The 15,217-nt window shown below is 33.2% G+C and overlaps 1 protein-coding gene across 2 annotated transcripts in view; it reads right to left on the reverse strand.

The window, feature by feature from the left end:
- Nucleotides 1–384: 384 nt before the first annotated feature.
- LOC145280158 (uncharacterized) overlaps nt 385–15,217 on the reverse strand; it is a 30,248-nt gene continuing 15,415 nt past the window's right edge. For both annotated transcript variants that reach the window (XM_080131926.1, XM_080131925.1), the window contains exon 2: nt 385–3,643. In XM_080131926.1, coding sequence (XP_079988052.1) covers nt 1,220–2,272 — 1,053 coding nt within the window. In that variant the 5' untranslated portion in view covers nt 2,273–3,643 and the 3' untranslated portion in view covers nt 385–1,219. The remainder of the gene's footprint in view (nt 3,644–15,217) is intronic.

A 15,217-nucleotide genomic window follows, 5' to 3' on the forward strand; every position in this document is an offset into this window, starting at 1 on the left:
CTGGAATTTATCTTTTTTATTATTCTTATCAGTTCCTTCAAGATGGGAATGGAGAATCCTACTTGATGCCAAAACATTCACCAGCTAACTCAGATATTCCAATTGAGAGATCTTTTTAACTGTCCCTTTAAGTACAATTGTCTGAATATCTTTTGCACTTGGTTCACCGGATATATTTACCAGGTAGCTTTTGAAATTCTTTTTCATGAGTCCAGTTGCGCATATATGAACTGGAATGATGGAGATTTTTTTTCATGTCAAACAAAACCTTGGTATTTCGTTATCTTTTCCATTTCAGCTCTGTTTAACTCAGAATTATTTAAAGACACTAACTTCTACCAAGGTTGTTTCTTTCTTGTTCTTGTCCCATATTACTATGTCAGGTTTTATGACTCTGTTTTCTTGATACATAGCTGTAAGAATTGGATAGTCATAGTGGATGGTATATGCTTTGTGTTTGTATGTATGGCAACCAACTTAGTTTCCATTTAAGAGATAAGACACATGTCAATATTATAGTGTTTTAGAGTAAGTTATTATTCTAAAAGAGAAACACACTTAATATGATTTTGCTGCATTTCCAGCAATTTCGTATGAGCTAGAGCATAATAGATCTCTGTGTAAATAATTTCACTATAAACTTAGTCTCCTGTGACATATCGATTTTTTTAAAAAGAAAAAGATACATATGTCACAAGAATGCAGTCTTTCACATTGGTTTACATATGACACAATTTCATTTATGTATGAAAAACATGGACTACCCAGCAATATACTTCCACTCGGATATGTATTTGTATATGCCATACCACATATTTCGTATTTGTAAAACAATCACATACTAAAACACAATATTGTTTCAAGTATACACGTGTTCACCTATATGGGAACATATGTTGCTACATTATGAATGAAACAAATATTTAATGAAAATATAGTTTCTTTTTAGCTTCAACATATAGTTTTAAAATACGAAACCATGCATTTCACATAGATGCATTTCTATTCGGTATGTTTAGGTGTGCTTCAACCTATGTAAAACGTAATAGACAAATAAGTTACAAAGACTTTTGTTCATATTCTATGTTTGCATGCAACATATTGGATTTCTTACTCAACAAGAATATGGTTCTTTCACTCTATTTTTTCATTTTTGTTATCATTTTGTTTAAGCCAGGGATGGGGCATCCTACCAGATGCCAAACATACACCTGCTATTTTAGACATTCCAACCGAGAGATCTTTTTAAGATTCTAACCGTCCCTTTAAGTGCAATTGTTTGAATCTCCTTTGCACTTGGTTTACCTGGTATATTTGTAAGATAGTTTGTAAAATTCTTTTTCATAAGTCCGGTTGCTTCTATAATTACTGGAATGATAGAGATCTTCTTAAGGTTCCAGTTTCTTTTCATGTCATACATAAGACCCTGGTATTTGGTAATCTTTTCCCTCTCAGCTCTGTTTAACCCAGCATCATTCAGGACACTAACTTCCACCAAGGATGCTTCCTTCTCCTTCTTGTCCCATATTACAATGTCGGGTTTTATAGCTCCATTTTCTAGGTATGTGGCTGTAGGGATTGCATAGTCATAGTGGATGGTATATGACTTGTTTCCGACTGTTCTTTCGGGTATATGTTCCCATGACTTCTTGCTGCATTCGATATTTAACTTATTGCAGATCGTCCAGTGGATATATTTGCATACTTCATTGTGTCGCATTGTATAGTAGCTGTCCCCTAGCAGAACCTTACAGCTAGAAATCAGGTGGCTCACACTCTCTACTTCTGTGTGGCAGAACCTGCATTTGTTGTCTTTGCCGAGACCACTCATCTTTTTAAATGCATTGGTCATCAAGCCTTGATCTTGGGCAGCTATTATAAACTTCTCCTGGTCATAGTGGAGCGATGAATCCTTTAGCCAGCTTATAGACCCTTCCCTATCAATATAGTCTTGGTTATATTCGTCCAGAAAATACTTGGCCCGTTGTTGGTTGGCCCATTCTTCAACTTTCTTGTCATGGAAAGCTTTAGTGTATTTCTGGCGACTTTTTCTGGCTATTTCAGTCGCAGGTATCTTTTCTGTTTCTGTCTCACTTGTAATACAGTCTTTCCCAAAATGTTTGGCCAGTTTTGTGATGGATGTTGTTCTACTGGCTCTTGATTCCTGATATTGGTGTACCATCTTGAGAGTTGGGTTTTTAGAGCTCATCAGATATTGTCCGGTGCTCACAATAGTTGCACGATGTTGATGGTCAATCTCCGAGAGCCCCATACCTCCTCCATCTGGGCAGATACATTCTAGACAGACACTGGTTTCTGTATATTACTTTATACATTGTCAGCATTTTACGTGTCTTAGTGTCTAGTCTATTTATGTCTTTTTGTGGCCAGTCGACAATACCAAAACTGTATGTTACCACTGGCATTGCTAGTTGGTTAATGGCAGTTATTTTGTTTCTTTCACAGTATGTATTCGCATATGTTTCAACATGCTTTGCTTCATTGTAAAAGAAGAGCCACATATTTCACAAGAGTATGGTTTCTCTCCAGTATGTGTTCGTATATGAATGACTAAGTTTTGTTTCAATGTAAAAGAAGTGCCACACACTTCACAAGAATATGGTTTCTCTCCAGTATGTGTTCGCATATGTTGCAGCATATCATGGTTCCTTGCAAATGAGGTGCCACATACTTCACAAGAATATGGTTTTTCTCCAGTATGTGTTCGTATATGACGCAGCATATCTTGTTTCCTTGCAAAGGAAGAGCTACATATTTCACAAATATATGGTTTTTCTCCAGTATGTGTTCGCTTATGTTGCAACATATGTTGTTTTATTGAAAAAGAAAAACCACATATTTCACAAGCATATGGTTTCTCTCCAGTATGTGTTCGCATATGTCGCAACATATTCTCTTTTCTTGTAAAAGAAGAACCACATACTTCACAAGAATGTGGTTTCTCTCCTGTGTGTGTTCGCTTATGCTGAAACATGTCATGTTTCCTTGCAAAAGAAGAGCCGCAAATTTCACAAGAATATGGTTTCTCTCCAGTATGTGTTCGAATATGACGCAACATATCTTGTTTACTTATAAATGAAGAGCCACATACTTCACAAGAATATCGTTTCTCTCCAGTATTCGATTTAGATGTCATCTTCAAAATCAAAATCTTTCTGATTTTTAGTAAAATTTGCTTTTATATTTAGCTTATTGTGCTTTTATACTAAAGATGAAATGAATAAAAAACATTTTATATTTTATTCAGTTTTTATGGATTAGAAAATTTAGTAGATTCTTTAAGATGGTCATAAGCTAGTTTTTTCATTTTTTAAATGAAAACATTACTTGTTTTTACTGTTATATATAATGTTCATAAGTGAGTTGTGTGCTCCTCTGTGTGTTAGCTCACTATTATATGCCTAGGCTTTACAGTTATATAGAACAGTGTTCCAGCTTGAAAAAGACTTAGATTTGATAAAATAGATATACAGTTTGTACGAATACGATATTTCAAATATATTATCATAAAATGCAATTTGATGAAAGGGAGAAATCATATGGTTTACACTCGTATGATTTCTGTTGTTCCGAACATTAGGCAATTTTCATTTGCTTTTCTTTGTATTGATTGCTCGATATTCTGGAAAATTCAAAACAAAAGAATTATTACAAATAAAATGTTTATTTATACGTTTTGCAAATAAAATTATTTTAAGACATTAAGAAGTTGTAGACACTATTTTTGTAAACGGATACATTTCAGATAAGCTTCAGCATGATGTTTTTTATGAAAAAATTTGAATTATTATGTAGAATTTTATTAAAAAGTTCTGGAATCCATTATTGATTAAATTCTAAATCTTTTGAGGATATTTGTTGCACAACTTATCCATTGAAAAATAAATAAATTCTATTTTGTAGATAACATTGAACTAAATTTTTTAAAAAACTTCATTCATGAGATACAAAATGAAAAAAATTATCTTTTTTTGATTTTGAACAAATTTTATAGTTTACAAATCAAATTGGAGAATCATTAATACTTGGTTAATCATCTTTACAAAACAGTTGTAATAAACTCATTCATTGCTTTTAGTTAAACAATTTAATGTATAAATATTTGAATATACTAAGAACTAAGAGAATATATTAAAACAACAATAATTATGCACAAATGTTTACTATGCCATGAAATATAACCAAAGTAAAACCATTCACTTTTTTCACATATGTTATAAAATATTACATTATTTTATAAATTTAAATTGTACTGAAATAAAAAAACATATGATAAAACAATAAATACATTCTAAATTTTACAGTCAGAAGATGTAACAGATATATCTTTATTCACAAGTCAACATTCAGAAATATTGTTTAAATGGGTTACTATAATGAAATATTGTCAACGAAAATTGGAAATATCAAAAGTGGTAAAATATTACTTCCGCAACTGCAAGCTGAAAATAAAAACAGCATCTAAATCTAAATACAATGTTATAAAATATTTTTTATAAATTTACTATAGATTTCGATAAGAACATACTTTTGTGGTGGTTTTAATAAAACTGTTAAACAACAAGACGGAATATTTAAATTTAACCACTAAATTACTTTATTACAATGACTTTCTATGTGAGGAACTGCTACATATTTCATGAGTATGAATGTATTGAGATCGATTAGTTTTTTCAAGAACATTTGATAACTTTGCTAATAGATATGTAAAATATACATTGATATTCATTTATTCTAATACTTTTTCTGCATTTAATAACTGATGAAGAAATGGTTGGACGAAGACTTGAATAGAATTACAGTTGAAAGAGCGTTTAATAGAAATAATGGTTGAAGAAAGACTTTGAAGCAATAATAGTTAAAAATAAACTTCAAATAATTAAGGGTTGAATAAGACTTGGAAAAACTAACATTTGAAGGAAGACTTATTAACAATAATGGTTGAAAAAAGACTTAAAAGCAAAAATATTTGAAGGAAAATATGAATAGAATAATGATTAAAGAAAGACTTGAAAATAATAACAATTGAAGGAAAACGTGAAAACAATAACTGTTAAAAACGCTTAAAAGAAAAATAGTTGAAAAAAGATTTACAAACAATAATGGTTGAAGGAAAATTTAGATGCAATGATCGTTGAGTAAAAGTTTGAAAATAGTAATGGTTGTAGGAAGACTTAAAAATAATAACAGTTGAATGAAGACTTAAAAGGAATAATAGCTGAATAAAATTTTGAAAGCAATAATGGTCGAAAGAAGACTTAAATGGAAAGGTGGACAGCAGGTTTTCTTTTACCATGGAAGGAAGAAGGAAAATGTGTGTTACCAATTATGACAGTGTTTCAGGCCACAAAAAGAAAAGTCAGCCCAGTGTAAGGCTGCTGTGAATTGAACCGTTTTGTGGCGTGCCATAGAGAGAAAAATATAATAGATGTGTATGATGAAAAGATGAGGAAATGGAGATAGTGAGAAGAAGTGCAATTGTAGATCTTAAGTCTATCTACTTGCAGCTGCATTTGACAAAGAAACTATAGCAGTATCAGCTGGTCTGCTATAAAGGAAAAACTTATTGCTTAACTCAACTTGGATTTGAACTGTTGTTACACCGAAGATTCTGGTAGCTGTTTTAAAAATGGTCTTGAAAAAAAAGGAGAAAAACTAAAGAAGCTACTGATTTGTACATCGATGATATAATGGTGGATGTAACAAAGATATCAACAAAAGAAGTTGTAGAACATTTGAAAGGATTTGGACTGATAGCAGAATCACCAGAATCTCTGGATGGAGGAGCAGCATTAGGTCTTAAGCTAATGAAAAGAAGGATGGGAGAGTTTATATTCAAACGAGGCAACAAGATCCCAGTGAGGGTAGTTGGGAGTTATTTTCTATTTGGCAAATTGTTGGGACACTATCCAATTGCTGGATGGCTGTGACTAGCATGTAGTTATGTTAACAGAAGGGCTAATGGAGTAGATTGGGAGGACAGAGTTGATGACAAAACTGTCAATGTAACGTAGGAAATTCTAGCTGATGTAAAAAGAAAATGGTCCTTTTAGGGGATCTTGGAACTTGATATATACCTGAAACAAGAATAGGAGTGGTATGATGCAAGCAATATTGCAACTAGCATGGTCATGGAAATTAGCAGTTTGGTGGTGGAAGATGCTGCATCATTGAGAAAAAAATGACAATAATCATATTAACATGGTCAAATTAGACACTGTCCTGAAATGCATTAATTTAGCTATGAGATGAAGGTTGAAAGAAATCGAAATCAGAACCCAATTCAGTCACAGTACTAAGTTGGGTGAACTCTACAGTGGAAGAGAGTGGAAGAATATGAACAAGAAATGCTGGGGAAATGATTGTAAAGCAGAGATTAGGGATTCTTGGAGAGTAAACAACGCCTCATTCAATGATAACATTATTAATTCAGGAAATTAATTTTTCTTCAGTTTATATTAATTTTATTTACATTGTCTTGTATAGGTAAAAGAGTTACCTATTCCTGTGCTGAAATAGTAGCAAGGAGTTATCTTTCCCATCCACAGTAAGTACGAGGGAGTTATCTACTCCTCATACAAGACGTACTAGTGAGTTATCTGCCTCTTATGACTATATAACAGATGGAAGTAGCCATTAGCGTTTTGAATAGAACTTAGCAATGAACTGTAGAATGTCTTTCATACTTTACATGGTGTTATAAACAGGATTTAAAATTGTACAGCGCAGAATTTTTTAAACACTATGTCAGATTTGGAACCACTACCAGCCATGAAGCAAGAAAGAATACATTTGATGAAGCAAGTTATTAAGCTACAGAAGGAAAACATTAAAACATTCTAACATGTTGCAAGTTAAAAACCAGAATGCCCCTTGACAGAAGAGATGTTGCGAGTTTGTCTCTGATGTATCGTTATTTTCATGGAAAGTGTTCGACTGAGCTTCAATCTATGGTCCCCCCTCGCCAAACTTTCACAAGAAACACTCGTCTAGCTGTAAACACTATCAATAATTTCCCCCACTCTTTATCTGTGCCTAAACCTAAACATAGATTCCATGAACAAAGCTTCTTTCTTAGAACTGCACGCCTGTGGAATTGTCTTCCGTTTTCCTGCTTTCCGGCTGACTACAATATGGTTGTGTTCAAGTCTAAGGTAAATAAGTTCTTGATGAGCCGTTCCATATAAGTTATTAAATTTACCAAATTTTCATTACTAATGATTACTATATTGACCAACTTCTACTGTACACTCTTTAACCCTTATCCTTGAGTGGCCTCTGGGCCTTGATAATGTGGTGATGCCTTTGTAAAAAAAAAAAAAAAAAAAAAAAGATTAGATACCACAGACAGAGAATGGGCATTGTTTTTGGATGCATGTACCCAGTACAAAGATGTATGCGGATTGGAAAACCAAACCTAAATCTTGAATGAAATACAGGAGACATGTACACTGGAAACAAACAGACTACTCTTTGAATTTTTAGGACTAAAAAGGCTCAACTCTGCCATACAGGAGTACCTTTAATGTCACATATGACTGATAGCAGTGAAAGGTACACAGTGGATAACCTGCAACTAACAAAAACCTTTTTAAACCTGGCTTTGTAAACTATTAAAAACCTGCACCTGTTACATTACAAAACATTGTCACAAACACGTAATTTGACTCCTGACTGTGTATATCAATACCCAGCAGATATCCCAATGAAAAATCCAGACTGAATGATCAACACTGCAGTCAAAACCAACTTTACGAAACTAAACCTGAACTCTAAATTGAAGGCTATTATATGATAAATATTATCACTGACAGCCACAGATGAAGTATGCAGCATCTTACATGGCTTCCCCCAGTCACGTAACATCCTTCTATTAATAGCTCGGGTTTTGTAGACTGTAGGAAGAATTATACTGATTGAAAGGAGTTATTATCAAAGGCAAAAAAATCCTAATATTGCAACAATTTTGTGCTGAGATATGGGAATCCTTTAATTCTGCACATAAATGCACAAATAGTATGCTGACAAATGCAAGACAATGATTGTTCTGATCAGGTCTGTATGCTCGCTTCAAGCAAATCAGATCCCAGTGCCGCACTTACAACATGATTGCACCAGCTCAGCCCAGATAGGCTTTGATATGAACAGCAGGTGCAGAATTTCCATTCCAACATATTTTGGCGACTTTTGTCAACATAAAGGATAAAACCACTATGGTGTACACTTATTTATATATGCTAGGGGTGAAAGTGGCCCAAATTACATCAAGGGGACACAAAACTGTGTGCAGTACCTTGAGAACTTATTTCTTTACTTACAGTTCACCTGAAGAAATCTCTTCAGACAAAGGGATACTATTTGAGTCCCAGGACAATGACTCCTTTTTGAGTAACTTAGGTATATGGAAATGTACCTCATCAATCTATGCTCAAAGCAACAGCTGTGGAGAGGTAGCCGTTAAGACAACAAAACATATACTAACTGACAACATGGACAGTTATGAACCTCTATACCATAATCAGGCTGCTTCGGCATTACTAACCCATTGTAATACTCCCGTCCATGATTATAATATGTCCTCAGCCTTAATGCTACATGTTCAAATCATTAAAAGATCACCTTTCTCTCCTATGAGATGAATATCAATGGCCATGAATCATGCGGAACAAATCATATGCGGAGTGCAACTAGCACTGTTGTCCACTCTAAGAATTTCAAGATAAAGATTTTGTTCAGATCCAAAATCAGGATGGCAATCACCCCATTGATGGATGAAGACAGAAAGGATCGTGGTGACACATAGTAACCAACACTACTAAATTCAAGTAGAGGGGAGTAATTGACTGATTTTGTGTGACCATCAATTTCTCTGTAAAATATATCCAGCTGTGGATGATGACACATTATGCCATTCTAGGAACCTCAAATCCATCCATAAATTCTGAGCTCCCTCAGGAATAGATCTCTAAGAAACAATGGATCTTGAGTAGAACATCAATGTCAGGTCATCTAGCAAGTCTGATGAAGAAGAAACAGAGGTAGTAGAGAGCAACATGGGATGATATACACAGACAATCCCCTACTATTAAAACAGCCTTCATATCACAGAACTAGAGAAACTTGTCCCCAGAAATGCATGGCAAATCGCATGTTCTCTGGTGCACACAAAGATGAAGACAATAATTAATCCTGTGGTCATAGGTGGAGGCTGTTGAGCTGAAAAAGTTATCTCCTAATGAATTTAAATAGTACCCGAGAGTTATCTGCCCTTGATACTTGAAGTACGAGGGAGTTATCTGCCCATTGTACGGAAACTGTCAGTAAGTTATCTACCTCTTATAACTATATATGAACAGATAGACGTAGTCATTTGTGCTTCAAGTCAATCTCAACAATGAACTGCAAAGTAATGTCTTTCATACTTTACAAGATTTTAATTGCTTTTTGTAATATATGAGAAATACTTTTAAAAATTTAATTGCTAACATCTATGATGCTTTATTTTTGTAAAAACAACAAAAAAAAAGATTAATGAGTTTTTTGTACTGAAAATATAACATTAGTAAAGGTGTTTTTTGTTTGCATAAAATAATACATTTTTACGAAGATTTAAAAAATCTGTTCATTATATTCTGTGATTGTTAATAAATGTATGCTGAAATTTTCATTAAAATTTGTTGAGTTCCTGTTTTTGGTGAGAATCAGTATCATCACCACTTACCCACAACATTTTTACTTTAAATTTCCTTAACATTTAGTAACACATTAAATATCATCTTTTTGTGATGTTTTTAGTAGCAGAACAAAAATGGATATTTTAACTGAATCATACCATATGCAAACCATTTTTTTATTCATGTATTTCGAATCGTTAAAAGAATATTTGAGTATGTTCTATATGCACGTGCAAAATGTATGCCGATCTCAAAATGTATAAACATTTTGACCCCCTCCCTTAACTTAAAAATTCACAAAAAAATCAGAAAAGTAACCAATTTTAATGAAATGTTAAAAAAAATGATCACAGAATATAATGAACCCATTATTTTATTTGAATCTTAGTGGAATTGTATTTTGTTTAAACAAAAAAAATACATTTAATAAAATTATTGTTTTCAGTAGTACTAAAAAAATGCATAAATTTATTTTTGCTTTTTTACAAAAGTAAAGTATCGTAAATTGTAACAATAAAAAAAATTAATTTTTACAGGAAAAGTCCCTAAAGTTCATATTAATGAATTCACTATAACTCCAAGAAAAATTAATTTCTCAAACTATTGATATTATCATTGAATTAAGCATTGGTTATTTAATATTTCAAACAAAAAATTATAATTGCAAAACATATTTCTATTTTTTTTAGTTTACATGTTTTGCGTAATTTTTATATGTAAGATTCTAATATTTTTCTTGCCTTAATCAACGTGTCACTTTCAGTGTAATATAATTTTATATAATCTTGAAAAATATTTTTATTTGGAATTTAAAAGCAGAAAAATAATTAAATTAAAAAATGGTAAAAATTATACAAACGTTATAGAAAAGTATGGATGCATGGCTGAGGAAAAAAAGAAACCAGCACTTTCTATCTCCCACCAACTACCTGACGTCATTTTCAGACAGCCTTTTGACTTTCTGACACTTAGGGCTTCTGTAGAAGTCATTCTAAAACGACTCTGTTTTGTTTTGGTTTGGGCAAAGGCAGAATCTCTTGGGGGGGGCTAATTAAATTATTTTTTGTACACACAAGGTGTTTGTTAAAATTTAATTCAATATCTTAGAACTTTACTATTAATAATTATCTTTCAAATAGTCCCAGAAAAACTAATATTTATCTTTCAAAAGATTTTTAGAATGAATTTATTTAACTTCAAAATTTAGCTGAATTTGTCAGCTTCCAAATGTCACCATGAAAACATTTTTCATTATAACTTTTGTTTCATGGGAACCAACATATTTTTTTCCATTTGGAAATTAATTTTAGGCTTTCATCTTTCAAATACCTGTCCAAGAAATGATCAAGAAGGAACTAAAATTGACAGTGAAGATAAACAAGGGTACCCTCCCCCTGGGATCTGTCAACATGGGAAATAGTAGACTACTAAAAGTTGAGCTAGATTCTCTTGGTGAAAAGAAACAAATATTAGCAGGGCCAAAGAATTACATAACAGCACCAACAAGATCCACAGTAGAGTCTACATGACTTCACCTGACTAAAAAACAACAGACTGCCTCAGAAAACTTGCAGCTCAGCTCTCGAAAGTCCGGAAAGTCCCTGCCAAAAATTGGACCATCAAACAGAGCAGAATCATAGATCAGGCACCCAATCAAGTTCCACAGCAGTACAGCAAATACAAGAGACACAAAGGTACTGCCAAGGCTACAAGCTTGCGCTGCATGCACCATAAGAAACCTATCAGTATACTATACCAATGTAGACAACTCTTTGATGAGCAGATGCAATGAGCTATTCTTTCTCACATTAACAACTACAACATAATGATCCTTATGGAAACTAAACCAAGATAGGGCATATACCAGACACAGCTACAATGAGCATCACTGGCTACAATTTTTTCACCAGTGACCTGTTTGCAACGAATATCCAGGGCACCTGCATCTATATCAAATACTCACTCAATGCCAGGCAGATATATCCAGAATTCAGCACTTCATATAAGGATAACCATCAGCGGGGGGGGGGGGAACAATGTGGAGTTGTTTGTTGGTAGTCTCTATAGGAGTGGAAACCCAGCAATGGCTATCGCATTGGATGAAGACCTACACAGGTTACTTTCTCGGGTCTCTTTGATGAACTGTACAAACATCTAGTAGGTGATTTTAATCATCCCACTATCAACTGGACTCCCATGCCCGAGCTCCCTATGAATGTCAATACCAACATCCCATCTTCTAGGTTTGTAGAGTGTATCATGGACACTTATTTCCTGCAGCATGTAACTGAACTCACCAGGTTCAGAGGAAACCAAACCCCTACAAGTGACGATCTTATATTTAGCAATGAATATGCGATGATCAATCAATTAATTTGATTCTCTTAGAACAATCGATCATGTGGGCATCTCTGTCAAGTTCTCATTCGGCCATCGGTATACTCCCTCTAGCAAGACTTGCTACATCTATGAAAAGGAAGATTACACTGACATGGGAACTATTCTGGACTTGATTTGGAAGGGCATACTAATGGGCAAACGTAATCAAGAAATTGCTGACTTTCTGTAATCATCTATTATGGATGCTGTGAAAAAATGCACACCTACAAAGATTTTGGACCAATGCTCTATCAAGAGAAAACCCCTGTGGATGCACAGTGCTATTCTGCATAAAATCAAGAAAAAGCACCACTCCTGGATTTGCTATCTCAACACAAGAGATGCCCACGACTACCAGAGGTACATCATAGCCAGGAACAAGGCTTCACATGCAACTAGAAAAGCTAGGAAAGACTTTGAGTCTAACTAAACCAGAGAGACATGTTCCAACAATAAAGCTTTCTGGAACTATGTAAAAAGCAGAAAAATAAGAACTATGTAAAAAGCAGAAGAATAAGAACTATGTAAAAAGCGAAAGAATAAGAACTATGTAAATAGCAGAAAAATAAGTGAGTGGGGTATCCCAGATCTGTGTAACAGAGATCCTTTACCTGTGATGATAAAGATAGGGTCAATGTTCTGAATAAGCAGCACTACAGTTTCTTCACAAGCGGATATACCTTCCTTTCTACCATTCAATCCTAAGCATATGGATTCAGAAATTAAAATCATGATAACCAAAGTAAAAGTTCTAGAAGTTCTGCAATCCATTACGACTGACAAGTCACCAGGGCCATGCACAATACACTTGTGGATCCTCAAGGAATTGACCCACATCCTTGCTACTCCTCTCTGCATCCTGTTCAATACCAGCCTCGCCAATAGATATGTATCTTCTCAATGGAAGTCTACCATAGTAACCTCTATTTTTAAGAAAGGTGACAAGTCCAACTCGGCCAATTACAAACCAGTCTCTCTCACATCAATTTTTTTGCAAGATCATAGAAATCTAATATTCGCGGATATTACTGGTCAACTCAAGAAAAACAACTTACTTTGTGAATAACAACATGAATTCGCTTCTGGCAAATCAACTGTGACTAACTTCATTGAAGCACTGGACATCTGGACAGAGGCACTGAGTCATAATCTACCAAGCTGATGTCGTCTTTCTGGATTACATTAAGGTCTTTGATACTGTCCCTCATGAGCGACCCCTTGCACAATTGAATATCTTCAGAATCCGAGGTTATACTCTACAGTGGATTGTAGTTTTTTTCACACATTGAAAACAGAAAATTGTTATCAGCCTCAAATGTCGTAAATTTAATCTCATAAAAATGATAAAAAATAATAAAAATGAAATTTGTTTCTGGTTTTATTTCAGCCTTTGAGTCTAATAATGTGTTTTATATAACAAAATAAATAGATTTTTTATAATCTTTTGTTTGTCAAATAATTTACACAGCTAGACTACACATTTACCAAATTATGCCCCCCCCCTCTATTTTTCCACCATTATTGGCTGTACCTAACGTTATAGCAAAACAAGGCACTTGAGATGTTTTCAATGTACAAATATATAAGAACTCACGAAAAAACGGGGAGGGGGGGGGACATTTCAAACCCAAAAACAAACAATATCCGATCGGAAAGTTTTTTATATTATTAGGTATGGGCAATTCTAATGGTTGCTTAGGTATGGGACCTGGTTTTGAACGCCAATTAATCATAATATTTTTTAAATTTTCGGTATCTTTTGATTATGTTTAAACGATTACAGCTTAAAATTAATTTCTCAAAGAAAAAATAGTGTGTGAAATAAAAAAATACATGGAATAATTTTATCTCAAATCTGAAAGACCGTATATTTCACATAAAAATTCATCATGACAAATATCTTGTTTACATTTTTCTGGCAAGAGAAAATATAAGTTTTCTGGAATTATTTCCAAGTGAATTATAACGTTAAAGTCTTAAAATAATGAATATATACAATAAATGTACTTAACTTTTGCTAAAAAGGGTAATAATTATCCAAAAATATGGCCATGGTAGCAACAAGATTAGTTTCGTGTCAAAAAAAAAGTAATGGCGGCAAAATTCAAAGAAGTACGGAAGCACATTAATGGCATACCTTCATTATTATCCAACAATGTTTCGGCTTATCGACCATTTTTTTGGGGGGGGGGCAGTTGCAGACCCATCCCTGCACTTAAAAATTCATAAAAATCTTTATGAAAATTTCAGTATTTATTAATTAATGATTATAGAATACAATGAACCCATTATGGTGTTCCAGAATTTTGACCGACTCTATATGAGTCGAAAAGTTATGCAACTCCAAAACAGTTCTAACTTTGCAGGCTTTCTGATAGCTTTATTTTTTAATAGAAAAAAAAACACTTAAAAATAAGTTAGAGCACACACACAAAAACTGATCTAGTTATGTAGAAAGATAGCTTGCCTTTGGTAATATTTGTTTTCGTTTTTTCTGTTTTGTTTTTCCCCCCTCGTTTTTGCTTCGTCGGCTACTCTAAATGCGTCGATAAATTATTTTGTTAATAAAACTACAAATGTATTTTAAGTGTTGGAAGGTCAATTTAATTGACTCAATTAAATTCAGTGAATTTAATTCATTAAGTTACAATGACAATTTATTCATTATAAAAGTTCAAACAATTATTAACAGAATTTAAACTTTCATAAACTTTAAACGGCATAAATGTTAATCAAATTCATTAATTATACTAAGAATTTATTCATTGAAAAAAGGTAACATTTATTAATTAATATCTATACAGAATTCAAAGTGGAAAGGAAAGAGTTTATAATTATTGAAAAAAAATAACACTTAAAAAAAATACAAACTTACGTTTTAATTAATCGGAATGTTTACGTGAAATTTAAAGTCAACTTTACACCATTTGAAACGTATCTGAAAATGACATCGGGTAGTTGGAGGGAAAGTGGAGAGGCAAAACGGACAGGTTTCCTTTTCTTTTCAAGAATGGGCATATGTAGTTACCGACATAGAACGTTTGTATAAATTTTTCCATTTTTTAATTTAATTATTTTTGTATGTTCCTGTTTTTTAATCAGATTTTTTTTTAAATTATTGTTCAATATTATATAAAATATGG

This window comes from Euprymna scolopes, chromosome 7, assembly GCF_053919585.1.
Source record: "Euprymna scolopes isolate OS-2025 chromosome 7, ASM5391958v1, whole genome shotgun sequence".
NCBI classification, from domain to species: Eukaryota; Metazoa; Mollusca; class Cephalopoda; order Sepiida; family Sepiolidae; genus Euprymna; species Euprymna scolopes.